The sequence below is a fragment of the Zophobas morio genome, unplaced genomic scaffold (assembly GCF_036711695.1).
Source record: "Zophobas morio isolate AGI-343-1 ecotype UQ-CSIRO unplaced genomic scaffold, CSIRO_AGI_Zmor_V1 ptg000026l, whole genome shotgun sequence".
In the NCBI taxonomy this organism is placed as follows: Eukaryota; Metazoa; Arthropoda; class Insecta; order Coleoptera; family Tenebrionidae; genus Zophobas; species Zophobas morio.
The window spans coordinates 16,555,006-16,574,106 of NW_026972131.1; the positions used below are offsets into that span (position 1 = coordinate 16,555,006).

General features: G+C 39.3%; 1 protein-coding gene across 10 annotated transcripts in view; it reads right to left on the reverse strand.

Annotated features, from left to right (window-relative positions):
• The window catches only part of LOC135136717 (3',5'-cyclic-AMP phosphodiesterase, isoforms N/G), a 126,627-nt gene that overhangs the window by 30,121 nt on the left and 77,405 nt on the right, over nucleotides 1-19,101 (reverse strand). The window contains exons 1-3 of one of the 10 annotated variants that reach the window (XM_064066143.1): nucleotides 17,257-17,522; nucleotides 8,589-9,423; nucleotides 7,609-7,659 (exon numbers count right to left, since the gene is read on the reverse strand). The exons of 6 other annotated variants lie outside the window; for them this stretch is intronic. In XM_064066143.1, coding sequence (XP_063922213.1) covers nucleotides 7,609-7,659; nucleotides 8,589-9,376 — 839 coding nt within the window. In that variant the 5' untranslated portion in view covers nucleotides 9,377-9,423; nucleotides 17,257-17,522. Of the gene's footprint in view, nucleotides 1-296; nucleotides 317-7,608; nucleotides 7,660-8,588; nucleotides 9,424-17,256; nucleotides 17,523-19,101 lie in introns of those variants that run through there. 3 more of the 10 variants (XM_064066144.1, XM_064066145.1, XM_064066155.1) reach the window with 3 other exon arrangements.

Sequence of the window (19,101 nt, forward strand, 5' to 3'; positions counted from 1 at the left end):
ACCAACCTTCAACTAATCAATTTACGCTCCGCCATCCAACTTTCAAACTTTCTGTGAAAGACCATCCGTTGTGTAAAAACTACCACGCAAGCAGATTTTCCGTCATCGTCGAAACTGTGTCAGTGTAATAACCTTCCCCTTTCCCACGCACTCGTTCCAACCACTGACCCATCGTGCTCTATAAAAAGACTGTCAAAATAAAAAAACACACACACGCATGAAACCCCTTGTATCGGCATCCGAAAGCGCCCCGCCGAAACCTATACGTGCCATTACAAAATAAAGTCATTGTTTACCGTGAGGGATGGACCCTTAGCCCAGGTCCGCAGGGACAGCATGTGGTTCCGGTTCGCTTCCGTTTCTTGCGCACACACCAGTCCTGTCCCATGCCTGCGGATCCTCTCGAGTCACTCGACACGTATAACACAAGGGCGGTGACCCGTTTCACAAAGCGTCCATCGGGGCGCACTTAACAACACCCTCCTCCAGTCGGATGCAACGGGTTGCATCGCTGCGAGTGGGACGAAGGCGACTGATGCTTTTCGTCATCATTACCCTCGGGGCCCTTTATTAGTTGGGGCGCGATAACGCTTCGGGAGACCCCGGTGGGGGCTTTAATAAAATATCGAACGGCGTTATGACGTCACGACTCGGTCAGGATTTCAGCAGGATCGTGACGTGCCGCATGTACGAATCGAATTTCCTGAGTGTTTATGGCGAGCACGACAGATGTCGGACACAGGTGGATAAGGAAAACACAACCCGCGCCAGAAATAAACTGATTTGAATTTTAAGCGGGAAATTTATGCGGCAGTAATGCCGGAGCGGCCTTGTCGGCTGCTATTTTTGCTATTGAAACGTGCTTTACTCGTGATTTATGCGGCCGCAGCATTTACTCGGAATAATTAAAATTATAAAATTAATATGCTAATTCGGGCAATAAATAACGGGTAACGGGAGGGACGCCGGCTACGGCGGTACTCAGTCGCTGCGGGGTGTGCTGTAGCGAAGGATATGAACCACTTCTGGATTGCACATTTTGTTTACAAAGCACTCGGGAACACGTTCGACGATAATGCGCTAGCTGGCAAGTCGAAAGCGCGGTTACAACTAGAGACGCTATCGGGGGTAACCCGAACTGCGGCGGCCATCTTGGAATGCAACCAGCATCCGGGGGGTGTGTGTCGGTCGGGCGCTGCTCGTCCGATATTTTATTCAGAGGGAAAATCGCAAGGCCGCCGCGGAGACGGCGAAGAGATAGTGCGACCGAAGCCGCCGACTCTACTGCGTCTTCTAGATACCAAAAAATGACACATTTTCTCTTGTTTGCCATCCGGAAATAGTGTTTCCGTGATCAGAAGTGGGATCTAGTCGCGTGACGCTATAATCAAACGATATTGATTCCGATTTGTCGCCGAAGTAGCAGCGGGTCGATCAACGGCGGGGCGCCATCTGCACGCCAAGTGCCGCACCGCACTTAGCGCTGTAGGTTCGTTGCCGCGCCCAGTGACTTCGAGCGTCGCCGAAGAGAGGGCGCTAGTCGTTCAAAAATTGTATATGGGATGATACGACAACGAACGGATAATAAATCACGCACAACAAAAACCACCCAAATTGTATTCTTTTAATTACGTAGACATGGCCTCAATTCTACCGTTCAAAATTTCACAAAACGTTATAAATACCCGCAACTTAATCGTGCTTTACTCGGCGAGTACTTGCGTAATGAAGACGATTTTCATAAACATAAAGTTTATAGGCGAGTGGCAGATCATGTCACTGAACAACTTGGATTGCAGGGAACTCAAATACTATATTTTTTTCTACCAATGGTCAACGTCAACAGTGATAACATTAGTGTCCATTTTCGACTTTGCCCAACGGAAAATCTTACCGTCGTAAATGTGATTCATACCCTAGGAGACTTATTTGTAGCAGCCTGTGGGATATTACTCACGGCCGTAAATAATAAACTGCATTATCCAATGACAAATGCAGCTTCAACGAAAACACTTAGTAATACTGAGTTGCTTAAATTTTTAATTGCGAGATTTTTATTCGCTGGTTCTTTGGAATTTTTACATAGTTTTTTTAACATCATATACGAAATTTTTCGTTAGTTTACCTTTACTTGTTCGAATGTCATCTAAATTAATATTTTTTAAGTACTAACTCATTCTAAAATAAAGAATTATAAATTCAACCATAATTTAAACTATACTTAGTCTTCGCAATAAAATGACACGGTAGTTCATTTGTCGCATTCCAGGAAGTTATTAGTTATTTACATATTTCTGAGGGATTGATTCACGCCGTTAGTAACATGACAGCGCATATGCTACGTTCTGAATGAAAACAATACCTCCTACAGTGACTATGACCTCCCTTCAACATTTTTAGATGTGATTCATGCGAATCCACCTTAGGCTTATTTAGTTGAGAAAAATCCGGTGACGGAAATGCGAGCGTCGAAAGATCTAGTCGCTCTTTAGGAACTATTCCAAGTTTTTTCTCAGAGCGCGTCATTCATTTATTTTGCGTCCGCGACTTGGAAATTACTTTTAATAAGAGATAAAATCTCGGCCAACTCAGAAAGCAAGATTTAATTAGGAGGACTGGCCCGTAATTGAAGATTTTCCTAATGGAAAAATTTAAAATACTTCACCGATCTGCAGCTTCCTGGCGACGGTTCTCGTTTCCACTTACCTAGAAAAGAAAGAGAGAGCAATTAGTCTCACAGTGTTTAAAAGTGTGCACAAAGAGAGAAGCGAGACCAGCAGTTCCGGCGGAAGGATAATAAAGCGCAAGTTGTTTATTTGCAAAAGAAGCTGTTTCTGCGGGTGTTTGTTCAATACTTGTTGGTTACAGCTGCGACTCATCACAATCAATAAAAATTTAATTATACTAAAAAAATGAGCTTGGGACGGGCAAGCACGAAAATATGTCAGAAGGAACTAGATTAGTACAAGGCATTTTTAATCGATCATTAAGCAGTACGGTGTAGCTGTGGGAAAAAGCGCCACACAATGGAAAAAATGCCATTATCGATTTTGTTATTACAGAAAATTATTGTACGGTTGTTAATTGAGTCGGAGCACGTTGCTACCGTTAATAAGCGATTTTATTGACGGCTCGTTACGGTTTTCGAGAAGTTAGTATTTCACGGACGATCGATCTATCGGATGGGATTATGAGTCTGACAAGTATTAAATCATTGATTCGTGTGAAAAGATTACTTCTCTCGTTATAGGTGGCCCGCGCATGATCTCAGTCGATACGCATTTTAATTCTGTTATTGTAAGTGTATTATAAATATCAACAATCCGCTCTTTTCTTAACTTCCATGTGACGAATATTTTGAACCAAAGAGATTTAAAAATTTGATTGACCTCAGGAAAAAGCTAATGATACTGGGTCCCTTTCGAAGCAGGTTATTATCCTATTTATAATTATCAATAAAAAAAAATCTAACCGAAGATTACTTTATTTCTGCATCTTGATGAAAACGTTGCGTTCGGTAGTTTCGTCCGTTGGCTTGTAGTCTTCTAATTGTTTCGCATTGGTGACGCATCCGTTGACACTGACGAGCAACTTGAGCGAGAATTGAAAATATTGACAATAGGTTCACATAATCATGCATGCATGGACACACAATAGCGACCGACAGATGATTAGTGAGCATCCAATGGGAATTCGTGTATTAAATAAAATACAAAGCCCTATCCGTGAATATTTTATTACCAGGAATATTACCTACAATGAATAGATTATCGACCCGACACAATATCAGGACCTTAAAAGTGTACCGCAATAACAACGTACTGATTTTTCCATTAAGTAAAAGGCAACAAAGACGGCTTTCTCGCCTCGCTATTCCAAAGAGCAGCTTTGTTCGCTTATAAACTTTTAAAACGGGAATATTCGCCGAGTCAATTTATTGCAATTTTATAAGTTCACCCACGACGCACGGGATTATTAACCTTCCTCGTCAATAAGCCCAATTTTCCTAACATGATAAAATTAAAAAAAAAAAATCCAAATTACTTAGTCTGATTAACGTCACTAAGCGACTAATAATAATTATTATCGTTAATGAATCCGACAAGACGTCTACATTAAATTTTCGCAGCTAATCGATACCGTTTTCCCGTTTAATATAATCCCGGTTGTCAGCATGTCAAATCCTCCGCGTTCCATACAAAAAAGTAAATCCTCGTTGAATTTTAAGTAACGTTGTACAACGTAATACCTTATGTCGCCCGTATAATCTAGATTATTTTGTGCTTTTTAAAAAACATAACGAACATGTTCCCTCGACCCTCGTCTCTTTAAGTCTTTGTCTAACCACCCCAAAGTCGGCGCTTCATCCAGAAAACAAAGACAACGAAACAAAAACACAACCCTTGCTTTCAAATTCAAAACGTCGGACAGCGCATTACCTCACCTGCCGAATCGATAAATTCCTCCGCCGGATCAACCCCAATAACGCAATTACAGACAAAATCGAATTTTTCCGTACCCGACTTCAAGGATAAGGATGTCGTGCAATTTCATCCCCCATTTACATATGATAAAGGTCGGAGACGACGCTAAATGATCACTTTAACCCAGTGACCTATGCAAAACGCTAACGATTCATCACGACTTGTTTACCCGTTATCTCCAAGATACACTTTTCCGTGTTTAATTTGTGTTTAGCGTCTAGTAAAGTTCTAGTGTACACGAAACCGCCTCCAGTTCAAGGGTGTGAGTGTAATATAGTCCGAAAAATCCATGCGAGCCACACCGATTAGTAACACAATTAAAACTCGCGTCGTTTGTGACAATATGGATACCAAGATAAAGGACCGAAATTGAGTTACGAGACGACGTTGATGCTGTACGGAGCTCGTTTAAAAGACATTAGAAATGCGAGTGTGTAGGAGGTCAGAACACCCTGAAAATGATGAGCGTGTGTGATACTGAGAAGGTTGACGTAACGATCTCGTTAGAGACACTTGGAGACGGGTCCTCAGACGTTTCGACAGGGTGTAATCATAGGGGTGGCTTTTATAGAGTCACAGATGACAAGATCTGATCATTTTCAATATCAACAACGAACGCAATTAATTGCTTGTCGGACGTGGTTTGTACAACAAAGAGAGATCGTTGAGCGAGCAAAGCTCACATTACCTGGCTGGAGAAGGTGGACGCACCTCACTTACACCGAGTAATAAGATAAAAGAATTAGCAATGAAATATTACCGTAATAGACTGTAAGCTCTATACGGGAAACAGTTTCTCTGTACATGTTGGGTTCACCTGTAAATTACTAAAGAACTGCGATAGATTAAGGTAGCTGATGACAGAATAAGAAAGAATACGTAATAAACAACTAACGACTGGAATGGTCGTACGTAAATGTTTGTTAATCGAAGTTATCCGTGTATTTTACGCTTCGTTTTAATATAGTTGAACGTCATTAGCGACAAGACGACCGTTAAATTTATTTATACAGGGCGTTCTGCGCGAATGTTCATGATCTGAATCCTTTATCGTCAAATAAATGGAGATTTGATATTTTAACATGACGACTAGACGAAGAAACATATATTTAATCAGTCCGTGCGTATACATGTACCTACAATATGATACAGCGCTACTCCAGCGAGCTTTGTATGACGAAAAGCTCCACCCCAACCTGTTGAAATAAAATATTCTCGAAGCCTAACAAACTCGAATAACATTCCGTTCGCCCTCCCGTAAAAGTTGAAGCGATACACATTACGCTTCCACATGAAACGTCAAAAAATTCATGAGTTTCGTTCGAGCTTTATTAATTTATAAGTACGTACACCTCGCTCCGAGGCGTCCGGACACTTACTATTCCGGGCCATTAATCGATGAGCTAATTCCTTTTATGGCATTTTCGCAAACAAAATTGGTTTCGTGCATCGCGAGCTCTAATTTCACGGTTGAATACCGACTATCAGGTTTTTAGCGTAAGCATAAACTGCCGGGACACATGAAGAGGTACTTCATCTTGTGGACTTATTTCATGCAAAAAGCTCACTTAACAAGCTTCGTCCCAACCTCAGCTTTACAACCCTGCTTATTATAAACGAAAATTTCCCCGCAGCGTGTTCGAAGTTTGTCGACAAGGCGATAAGGTTTTTTTCAAATTAGGCGAAAAGTTGTATTGTTAAATCCAGGCGGCCGAAAGAAACTTTCCTAATCAATCAAAGACTTTGTCTGTTGGGGTGAAAATCATTCGCACACGCACGACCAGAACTAATCTGAACTGAAATAGGCCTTTATCACACTCAAATGAAGAGACGCTAGGGTGAACTCCGGGGATTTTCGTCTAGGGCTTGACGTAATAGCGACGGAGCGGATGCGATTGTTTGTCGAATGAAAATATTTCCGGTTGCCAATCGGAGATTCCGGAGAGGCACAAAAGCTAAAAGCCAATTAGAAGCAGACGCAGACATCTAACCAACAATGTGAGCTACAAGCCTGTGCAGAAAGGTGTACGAAATGTGATAAAGTTTCATCATTGTGGAGTGTGAGAAGTGAATCGGGAAAAGAGGTTAAAGGAATTTCACGAATCGAATAAGGAATTTATTTGTAAGGAATTATTTTAAACTGTCGGCAAATCGACAGAAACGCAGCTTGTCGAATGCAAGCTTATAAAATTGGATCGTTTAATAGAACTCTATTCCCAATAGAATGAACAGAAAAATAATTTAAATCGACTGTTTAATATTCCGATATGTGTATATCTTGGGAGTCAGTTTCGAAGCGACTCATATTCAAACTGTATTTGGCAATCTACCTCAATAATGTATCGTTCAGACTAACTCGGAGCTGTTGCTTTTGAAAAAACGTACTCGATTATTTGATCTACTCAATTATTTCAGTGACAAACTTGGTCGTAAAAATTGTTATCTATGATAAATTTAGCTTTCGCCATTAGGCGGTAATGCAACGTAAACTCTCTGTCGAATTGAGAAACGAATCAATTTTTGTATGAAAAAGCAAACGTTATTAAATTTAGAAATTGATGAATACCCCTCGATCTGACTTTCTAATTCCAACTTTCGATGCGAATTCGGTTTTTTCGCCGACAGTTCGTGATTGATGTTCATTTTTCGCCGATGTTTGCAAAGAACTGTTTCGCCGTTCGGTACTTCAAAGCTGCACAAATCCAAACACGCCCGATAAGAGGGGCTTGATCTGTATGGTGTTAACATGACATTTCGTAAATTAAACGTTGCCACTATTTGTCGTCAACCGATGCGGGAAAGCGATGCCAAACCGGCGCTTTGGCGTCGTATAATTCGAATCATAAATTTAACGTTCAATGCACCCGCGAGAGGATTTTCGTCGAAAGAACCTACATCAAACGGACATCATTTTTCGTTTTTATACATAATATATGAGCCGTTGCTCGGTTCTGTATATGCCGGAGAATTACCTGCTGAAAATTGAATAGAGAGAAATTTGCCACCTGCTTCTTTCGGAACGTTTCAGACGGAAGATTGGTCACAGTTAATGAGAAGAAAGGAAATTGCAGTGCTGTAGCGACACATAATAAGCAAAACTACGATGATATTAAAATTGTATAACCTTAAGAACCTCCGGTAATATCTAGCGTCACTTGCGGATATGGACATGTTCCTGTTGGTGATATACGACATTAGTTTGTCTTCGATATGTTGAAAGGTTGTAAAGATGGACATTTCTCGGTTATTATTTCCTGGTTGTGTTTCGATTTCTGGCCATCTAAGATGGTATTAAATTACAACCACTCCGCTAATTGGGGCAATTTTCGGTTTACAGTACTATAGTAAACTTGCGAAACTAACTTATTTCAAGATCCTATTTGATCCTGAACAAATGTTACGCGTAAGCTATGATTCGCAAGTTACTGCCAAGAAAGAAACATCTTTTCATATTACGAATAACAATTATATGCATTATTGAGTTCGAAATCTTACGATTTACATAATATTCATAATTCATTTAAGTCCGGAAATGGAAGATCCGCTATTTTACGCTTTTTATTTACGTTCTCCTATTGTTTTATGTATGAAGATCGATTTAAGTGTTATTCAAACTGCATTATAGTAGATATCCATATTATCGATTCGTGAAATATGTAACGAGATGCTATAAATGTCCATGCGGGTTTACTTATTATTAATTTTTTTTTTATTTATTTAATAGCAAAAAAACTACAGTTCTACGCCTAAAATATATGAATCGAAATATGATTAATAAAATATAAATTTTATCAAAATCGTTCACCTTCATTTTTATTTTAACGTATTAAACTCATCTCTTTTTAAACCAATCAAAAGTATAGGTATACATATATGTATTTATTTATTTATGTGTTATTCTTAACGCTCATAATTTGTTCTAAAAAGAAAATGCATGATTTAGAATATATAGCTTTTCTTTAATAACGATAACATAGCGATAACGGCAAATAATGTCAATGCTGTGAATTACATCTCATTGGCCAGAAAATCGAAACCCACAAACGCAAGAAAATCTCGAAACCGAGTCCAAACAACAATAACTCCGACGCCACCCCGACTTACTCTAAACTGTGCTCCGAAAAGACCTCGCTGATGTCCGAATCGCTTCTCGGCAAGACCAACCTCGGTAACACCATTGCCTTCTTCCTCCTAGTCTTCAACGTGGCCTGCGACAAATGCATCAAATCCGGCATTCTATGCGGCGAATGTGGAGACAGTATTGTCAGTTTTCGATCACCAGGACTCAAATTGAGATACCCCGCTGGAGGTGGCAGACTCAGGTGACTTGGCGCCCGCATCTTCCCCGACCACAAGCCTCTTCTCTTCTCCGCGTTGATAGTTTCGTCTGAACTCAGCATCGACCCCGAAGACGTCAAAGTCGAGCCTTCGCCGCTGACCGCGTGCCTTTTCAGCCTCATCTCCCTCTCCAAGCTGTCTAAAGATTTAGTTTCTACGCTCTCTGAGAAAACCCTTCTCATGTCCCGCTCGCTGGTGGACAAGAAAGACTTGCTCGAGGTCCGCAGACTTTCCATGCTCCTGGCCGTTTCTGTGCGGACTGCCGAGAGGAACTGTCCCTTGTTGGCTTGCTTGGGGTCGGGTTCGTAGTCCTCTTGAGACGAACTAGAATGTGGCGATTTTGACAGGAGGGAGTACCTGGGAGAGACTCGTTGCGAGATCGAGGACTCCTCGCTTTCGAGAGAGTCGCCGCTGGCCTGCTGAGTGATGATCTGGCATTGCGGTTGGGTGCCTTCCGAAACGAAAGTCGAGGTGGAGGTGCGAGAGATGGAGTGTTGAGTGAGCGTGACCGTCGAGGCCGTTCTGGAAGTGGTTTCGTCCTCGTCCTCCTCCATGGCGAAGACTTCTTAGACTCTCAGGGGCGTCATAAAATCATCACGTCCTAAAATAAGCACCGTGAAAATGGGACACAAAACGCGGTGGCGGTTGACTCGATCGCGTTCTCTCTGTTTGACTGATCTAAATTTAACGTTTTTTCGCTGCTGACGACGAAATTAAACAGGTGATTGAAATTAATTACGAGATGTCAGGAATTATTTGGTGTGTTGTGTGTGAAGCGGTGCCTAACATGTTGGATAATGTGGGATGTGTTTCGGAAAGCTTATCGCTAATATCGATGCACATGGAAGGTTAGATTATTTTATTTTTGACGCCGGTGTACAAACACAACATCCTATCTTTGTTTTTGCGAACAATGTGCGAAGCCAAAAACTAAAGAAAAATAAGTTGACGTCACGGAAAGCAAAGGCGGTACGCAAGGTTAGTTACATTTTTATTTATTTTTAAATCGTGAATTAAAATAAAAATTTTTAGGCAACTGCGCTAATCGGATTATTTAATAGCGCGTGGCGTAACACGTAACAAGAACAAATTCTTCGCGAATATTTAGTGAGCCATATCTCAACGACAACTGTAAATACCAAAATAAATATTTGGTGTCACTGTGTCACAGCGACGCGTTTTTTGCAAGTGGTTTGGAACGCTCCGTTCTTGCGTCATTTGTGTTCATTGTTGCCTTTTATACATGTAGGACTGGAAAGAAGAACACTTCCCGGTTTTATCTATTTTAGAACCACTCACTACTTATGCTCCCAGTTAATATCAGAGCCGCAGAACAGCAATTTTTTTTTCAACCGACAGTTTACAACCATTCAAATGATCTTGGACGAAATGTATTGCAACTAAGCCAATTTCTAATCGTGTGGTACTTCTAGGTAGTGTAAGACTTATACACAATTGCTCCAGGCATTTAAAAAAAGTGCGAAGAGCAGCAGTGCAGCTTCGAAGGTATTTTAGAACTTTTTGAACAATCACAGATAGCATCGCGAAATAAAACAAAACATTTATCCGACCTTATGATCACTGACACCTAGACTAGAAGATTCTACATGAATTAATACCAGGGACAAATGACACGACAAATCACTTAGATTTTTTTTGTCGATAATAATTTACCCTTTAAGGACACAGTCGTAAAGCGCAACCGTTGTCTCAAATTGTCTCTCTACGTTAATTTTGGATTATGAGTAGGTATACTAAGTTTTCGTAAGCATACCGTTACACCAAGAGTAGGGCAAATCCCTTTTGATGACTTTTTCATTAACTTAAAACTCAAGAAAACACAATTTCCTCTACTGCGCAGAACACTTGCTATATCCATTAGAGCGCCGTTAAGCTCATCAAAAAACGACAAATTTTGACACAAATCGTTTCTGGCAATTCCGAGCACGTACAATCTTAGTGCAAAGTACATCGTGGATATGTCGAGATTATGCGATCTGAATACAATTTTCGTATTAAATAAATTTCTCTCAATACTTGGACGTCCTTATTATTTGTAAATTTTCCGCGGGAAATAATCCCCAAGTCGTTCAATTATTGCTCACAAAAGATGTAGGTATTATTTCTTTCCATTGTACATACAAAGAACGTCAAAGAAGTGAAAAGAGAAAATTCTAAGAAACTCGCAGTTTCCCGTGTTATACCTACATTATTTAATAAAGTAAGAAAAGTATGGAGGGAAAAATGATAAACTTCTGACATTCAGAGCGTCTGAAGGATTAGAACCCTTGCAAAATGAATTAGTGTCACGCCACGTACACGAGATTAGTTATGAGACTGAATTTTTCACCACCGCCTCGCAAAAATACCTTCGAAATAGGAAAAGTATTGGCTCGACAAGGCGGAATCGTTGATGCAATATATATACGCATCTGCCCCAGGGCAAACTAAAATGATTTGCAGATTACGAAACGCAAGAAGCATACAATCCTAACGACTGCGTCAAAACGCGTACCGATCGTAGGTTTATTAACCTCGGCGGATCATTAATTATGCATTTAACTGTACTACAACATAGCGCCAGTCCCGAACGATGCAGGTAATCATTAACTTTGATTAAGCGTCGCTATGGTTACAACCGCGGAAATCTCTTGACCCTGCAGCTGTTCTAATGTTTAGCATTACTCAGGTATAACAATCAGGGTGAACTTGTCAGACTAAACACGATTCGATGGCTTTTGTTGCAGCTAAAGATTGTCCAATCGAATTTCAAGTGCAATTAAATGTCATTGGTTGGACGGTGTCGAGGGCGGTGTGCACTCGAAGATCGGTCCAATTAAAAGTAATTAAATTCGGACGGACACTGGTTTAATTAAAAAAGCGAAGTTGATTAGCTAGATTGTCTATTAATTGCAGAGTTAAAATTAGACGACCAAATTATCATTTCAACTCGAAGTGAGCGGGACAAATCAGATGGCTTATTTAAACTAAATGTTTTAACGCATTCTTGGTTTTTGTTTCGCTGATGGTACCTAATAAAATATATAAAATACTACTTTATAAATAAATTTGTAGATAACGCGTAGTAAGTAAACTGTTACAGAAAAAAAAATGCTTGATTCTGAACGTTACACCTAAGAGAACGTTCTGTGTATCGAAAGTGTCTAGATGGTGATAGTAGGTGTGTAGTTTACGACTGAGTGATATTCTAAGAAATAATGATCTCTTAGGGATTTTCACTAACTTGTCCGATATAAAGTTTTAATTAATTTAAAGAAAATGGATTAAGTACCCTGAAAATTAATTAAAACTTGAAATCATTTTCAAGCTAAGTCACGTGTTTAGTTTAGTAAAATAGTGAAACAATTGACAGTGTTCTTTGAACCAAGAGCCAAAGTTTAATAAAAAAGACAAGATCGACCGAAACCGTCAAGTCCGTTGGAGGGGTGTCAATGTGTGTTTCTGAGTTTCCAAAACAAATTAGTAGACTTAGGTATACATGTTTCGACAAATAGCTGCTTAAGTCCATTTGTAATATTTTTAACATGTCTAGGCGTTTGCAATGCAAAAAAAAAGACCTAAAGAAACAACTGCACTGTTGTGAGTTTGCCAAGTGCATCCGGACAAGTAATAAATCAGATAAACTACGTTTATAGCACATTATAATTTCGTCACCCATCAGTGTTCTCAAACTGACACGTGTTCTTTGTGCCATGCTGTATATACATATTTGACGAAATAAAAAAAAAACGACGTACATTCCTTATCATTTCTAAAACTCCCTTAACAAACCTGCACCTCTAGAAAGGCGGTGAAAACAAACCTGAATTATTTTTTATTTTATTTTATTTGGCATTAGTTGATTTCATTTATTATTTACGGTATCATAAACCATTTCGTATGCAAGGATTATGAAGCGAACCATTTATACGTACATTTTCAGCTACGCAATTTTAATGTAATAAATCACTATCACCAGTTTTGAGGATTGTGACACGTAGGTAAGCCAAAAAATCTTAACATGGTACAGTTTAAACGAACGGATACCAATGAGTTTTTCTCTTAATAGCATTGGCACATATTCCTTTCCAAACGAGTAAAATCTTGAAAATGTAAGTTTCAGAGTTTGTATAATGAAATGAATTAAAAATTAATTAAAACGAAATGATGAAGGGAACAGCGATTTAGATTTTAGCCCTCTTTCAACCCTCATTTTCTAATTGGTGCACCGAGACATCCATGAATCTTTATTAAATGAGGTTTACTGCGTCTGCCACAAATAAATACACTCGCCATTATGAAATCATAGCTAAGCATTATTTCGAATGTTAAATTTGTATTTGAAAGACTGCACGGCGGCTGTGGCCTCTTAATCGAGCACTACTCGGCTTGTATTGAGTAGTCGTTCGCTTTTTTTCCGATTTGATTGAAAAGATAATCGGATAGAATAATATTTTAAAAATCTCCTCCGCAAATCAAATACGAAATGTTGGCTGAAGAAAATGTGAACAGACTGCCGCGACTACCGCAGCAAATATTTTATTTTGTATTTTGTGTTATGAATTAGATTGTTAAATCAATAAGAAGCCATACACGTTTAGTAAAAAATGCACCCATCAATCTTTCAACGTTCTCAAATCCCGTGCCACAGTAAATAATCAAAGCCGTCATTTCCAAAGATATGAAATCGATAAACAATCAAGGCAAAGGTCCAACGTCGCCGATTTAAACTCGAAATCGGAATTTTTATCTTCGTATAGCTCTATTATCAAAGAAAATAATTTCCTTGGAAATTTAAAAACGACAAAGCGAAATCGGAGAGATTTCATCCCTCCCAGCTCTAATGCAGCGTTTTGCTCTCAATACTCAAAACATCCGTCGCTTGTATATTTCAAATGAACTCACGGGAGTGACAAAAATGCACAAAGGAAAAACGTAGGTATCTCTGGAAAGAAAAAATCCGCTAACTAAATTGTGATCTTAAAAGGATTCCATCGAGACCATATTCTAAATCAATTAATAACCCAGCGGGTTTCGTTAAAGCGACCCTTTTACACTTCCTCTCTACTTCTCTCTTTTTTTAACGATAAAATAAACACCAACGTATGATCAAATCGTCTCGGTTACGAACGCAGGGGTGGCAAGATTGGTAATTAAGAAGCCGGACGACGAAGGTAAATATTTACCGCAAACATGCAAACCGCCGGTGATTTATGCAATAAACGGCGGTGGTTTTTACACTCTTGCCACGACTGATGTGACAATTTACGCCTAGACCCTGATCGTTATCCACGTTCTTCCGTATAGACTCCATTTTCATATTTAATCTTGCGTTATTACGGTGTCAGCACGACACGCGAGCCCTGTTTGGATTTTTCTTCCGATTTGCTTGTCTAGAATAATCTCGTCGAATTCCGTTCTTGCATAAAATTGAATAAGTATCAAGGGAAAATTTTGCTGGCATCACGTGGTCTACATCGTGGACTCGGGATTTAAAACATCGTGGCAATGGTATACAATCGCCAGGTTTCAGAAGTATCTTTGTAGTACCAGCATTATAATTTGGACGATGATTTTATGCTCTCTTCTGTACAGCCTATGGAATGGATAATGGTGGCTTTAATCGAAGAAGAAAAAACGCTTATCAGCGCAATTTCTGTTTCCTCCACTCCCAGACAATGGGGTCGCTTCATTTTTAAATAAGCGGACTGGATGAATGCCAGAACAGACACAATCGAGATAAACATCAGCATAATAGCCACTTCTAAATTTGCAAATCTGGCACGAGTCGCTACTTTACATATAGAATTGTGGTCATTATGAACTGCAACTCACATTCTCCACAATCTGTTCTTACAACATAATTCTTTTTTATGTGAAAGAGGGCACGGGAAAAATCAAGATATACGTCCGGATTGGCGCTGTAACCGAGATTTGTGCTGTGCGTAAATAATGGAAAACCACCCTTACGAAGCAACAGTGGACAGATCGATATAAACAAAATGCAAACAGTGCACTTAGGTATGGATATGGCAGCTAATCAATTTCTGTTATTCTATTAACTAGTTCTGTATTGTCGTTGGGGAAAAACAAGCTCCAAATCGTTCACCAATCGAATTCAACGGGGTGTCCTCTATATTAATTAACATCCATTAGAAACACGAACTCCCGTTTCAACAAGAGTGCAGAAACGATTTTGTGGAGTCTGTTCAAATCAGGCGTCATTAAAAATTCATTTTCTGGTTATTCGGGTGGTAATCCTAGTCGCTGGAACAACGGCGCGAACATTTAAGCTCAGTCAATATTTACAGTGAGAACTAAAAGCTGATTACGTTCTGATGAAGTTCGGATAAATTGCAGATGGTGTAACGCCTCGTTGGTTTCGGGGAGAACAATGATTTGCTCTGGATTGTAAATTAAACGGTGGGATCGAAGTAAACGACGAGGCGTTTATAACGAATTGGCGGATTTGTAGCTTCTGTTTTTTAAGTAGCAGCGAAGACGACGGTTAAATAAATTTATATTCAGCAGAACGCTGTCGTTTCGTCAAAATCGGTTTCCTTTATTTATGAGAAAATTATAACAAATAATTTATTCTAAAATAGTGATAATAATAATAACAATAATAAACATTAAAAAATTTAAATTGATTTACTAATATTTATTAATATCAAGTAGGTACACTGACTATTAAAATATCACAGTTTCGTTTTCTTACGTCCCTCACTTTATTATCCTACATTAAAATTATGCTCGAGAGCACTGCAGAACAAAAGAGTTGATTATGACACTTTTACACAGATATTCATATTTCTTAAAACATTAAACAAAAAAAAAAAAAATCACCGAAAGGAGCTTTAAGTACTTTAATAGGAAAAACTTGACCTCAATAGATTATTTAAACACTTTTTCAAAATTCAGTTTCCTTCATGATTCATCAGAATTAAGTTACTGCTTTTTATTAAAAGCAAAATTTTTATAATATTTTGTTTCACAAAATTAATGCGTAAAAATAAATATAACGATTTTTTAAAGGTTATGTTCACCTCTAGCTTCCGAACGTGGCAAAAATTAATTTGGATATGATTAATTTTTCACCGTTTATTGATATATGGAAATTTTTATATCCAGACTGACAAATTTTATGCAGTTTAGATGAACAATTTTTATGTTAAAAAAATGTACCAAAAACCCTTGCATTAATCAAGCAACTTAGCCAAGGGTTTTATAATATTTCTAAAAATAATAACGTGAGGCTTTAGTCGAATCTTCTTCGATCTCTCGTTATACTGTTACAGTATAACGTTTATTACCTCTATAACACCGAAAATAGAAAATTACAAAATTTGTAGACGCGTTTCGCCAACTACGTTGTCATTATCTATACAAAACGTACCTTTTTAGATTAGGTCAGGTCAGGTCAGTATCTAGACAATACTAACCTCGTAGGTCAGTATTATTTAAGATAATGCCAACGTGGTTGGCGAAACGCGTTGACAATTTTTGTATTTTTGATGCTCAGTTGATTAAGTTCAGTTGCAAACGCTCAATTCAGTAGGTAGAATATTGGGAATCGTTGTGCAATTAAACTTTGAAACAGGAATAACAACACAAAGAACGACAATATCAGCTCGTTAAAAACCACTTTGACGGTTTTTCGTTCCTAGTTTTCATGTTGTTATTTTCCATTCTAACTTTTACATAAACTGGAAAATTACTGAAAAAGAAATAATGTATTATGAAACGTTCGTTGCTGCCCCTCTTTTCCTTTTGACAACTCGACGGCTCGCTAAACTTATGCAGAGATAAAGGACGACAGAGGGTAATCGCTTTAAAACAAAACTAATTTAGATGAAACGAAATTGGTTGCGTGTGTGCGCCTCCACCAAGGATATATTATTCAATTGTCAGTAATAAAACGGAACGGCGTTTATCCTTGTGATTCCTCCGCACAAGAACGATCATGATCGAGCAGGCGTTCAAACGCCCAAGGGGGTAAAGAAGCTTCAAACTGGAGGAAATTTAAAATTTATGATAATTTATTTACCGCGGAGTAATTTTTCATCGGAATAAACAATACCCGGCTACGAAGTGTAAACATTACGTTGCTATACTTGTTAATTTCCAACGTACATGTTTCATTTATGATTCATGAAGGTTGTGAGCGAGGAAAAACGGTAATCGGGGTAAAAACTCCTGGTAAGGCCTAAGCGAAAAATCGTGTCATTTCTAGCCGGTTGATTGCTTAATGGCGACCTTCGTAAGAACATCGCCATAATTATCGCAATTACTGCATTGTCCGACCGCAACCGTGTCAAGAAAAAAAAATCATCTCGGCAATAATTACGTGTTGGAATTTGAGCGTACGATGGATGCAAAGTCGGAGAGAGACCGCGCCTCGAGAGTCAACCACCTTTTGCACCTCTTTCTCCACCTGATTTTTTTCCTCCCCTCGAAATATCCCGTCCTTGGTGTTTAAAAGGCCGGCGAAACACACACGCACAGCACACTTTGACCACGTTATTCGAGTTGACTAGTTTCACAGGCGGCCGCGGATCGTCCTTTTCAAAGGCCACTAGATCTCCCGCGTTCGGCGCGCTCTATGAATGCACTGGGTTTTCGAATCCGGGAGCTCTCTAACCGGAACGCGACGATCGCAGTCGATGGTGCGCGACACACTAAAAACAAAATTTTCACGGGCATTGCGTCCACGGCCGGATCCGGACTGGAAAACGGGAAAAATTTTTGCGGGAAACGATTTTTGTTTATTTATAGCGCGGAACATGCGGACCGCCCACGACCGGAATTTCGGCATTCGATTGGTGTTGGGGCCGCGGGGCGAGGGGGGGTAAAGGGTGGGGGGCGGATTTTGACTTTTGGGGTACTTACGAGAAGCGGAAGACCCGAGTCGACTCGATTTCTCGCAGTTTGATGTGTTTCGGCATGCTGGTTTAGACGGACTACTGATATTTTGGCTGCTGGGATAATGGGCCATTATTTACCGTGGTCGAAAGGTTTTTGGCTGGGTTTCGTAGTAGTGATGGAGGCTTTTATATGACCTCGAGAGTAAAGGTGCACACTTGGTGTTTTGATAAAGTCGCTTGAAAGCGAACACGTGCAGATTTTCATTAAAGTTGTTCCTTGCGAAAAAAAAAATCCTTTAATATGGAACATCTGACAAATTCAAGGAAAAGATCTTGGATAATAGCTTAACCGCTCAACTGCACCACGTCCCATTGAAAACACGATAATCAAAACTATTGGCAACAACTCGAGAAATGTTGATAGGACCCAGAGGCTTGTCTTGACAAAAACGTTTATTATCCATTATGAAAGAAAAAGTTAGTCTGGAATTATTGAGACAGAACTTCCCTCCAAGGTGAAGTTGGAATTTTAATTACGATTCACTTAACACAACTTACAACACAACAAGTAAAGTCATCAAAATTTTGGTAGGGATGGAAAAATAGGTAATTAATTTTTGTTAGAAACCTATCAGGATGACGATAACCTCAAAATACCTGCTAAATTTCAATGCGATTGGTTTAGTTGTTGCTAAAAGAATCTGTGTAACATTACATGGCACACTTTGAATACTTAAAAAAACACTTGGGGCCCACGAGCTTCTTTTAATGTCTTTCAAAAAACATCAAATGCCCCTAACTCCCCTAAATTCTGTAAAAAATAAATCACGGAGAGTTTAAAAAACTTTAAATTTGATTTTTACAGTTACTTTTTACGGGTTGTGTTTATTGTGAATCTATAAAAATCCGATATTTTTTCGAAAAAGTCGCGCGGGGAATTTCTTGGAAATATCAGACGACTCGGTTCTTGGAATTCGCGGACTGGGAAAGGGGTCGCCGAGGGAACCGAGAGGGGGTGTAATGTACCGAAACTAGTCTTAACGAGTTTGCGGAACTGGAAATATGTCTCTTCTTCGATTGTTATGTATTAATTTATTAAGGACTAGAGCTGTACCTACCCGGCGCGCGTTGCTACGCCAACAACTGTTGCTACTCTACAGCGCCACCTGGTGGCGAGTGGCATCAATGAGCATATCATACAAACGTTCTCCGTGGAAAAATACATATATATACCAGTTTTCATAATAATCGGTCCAGTAGTTTTTGAGTTCATCTATGACATACAGACAAACATTCATTTATATATATATATAGATGAACATTGAGTGTTTTTGAAAAAACGGTTTTTGGTGGATAAAGTGTGGAGTTAGTGGTAGAAAGGAGTAAGAGGATTTTCTGGAGGTTCTGTTAGGGGT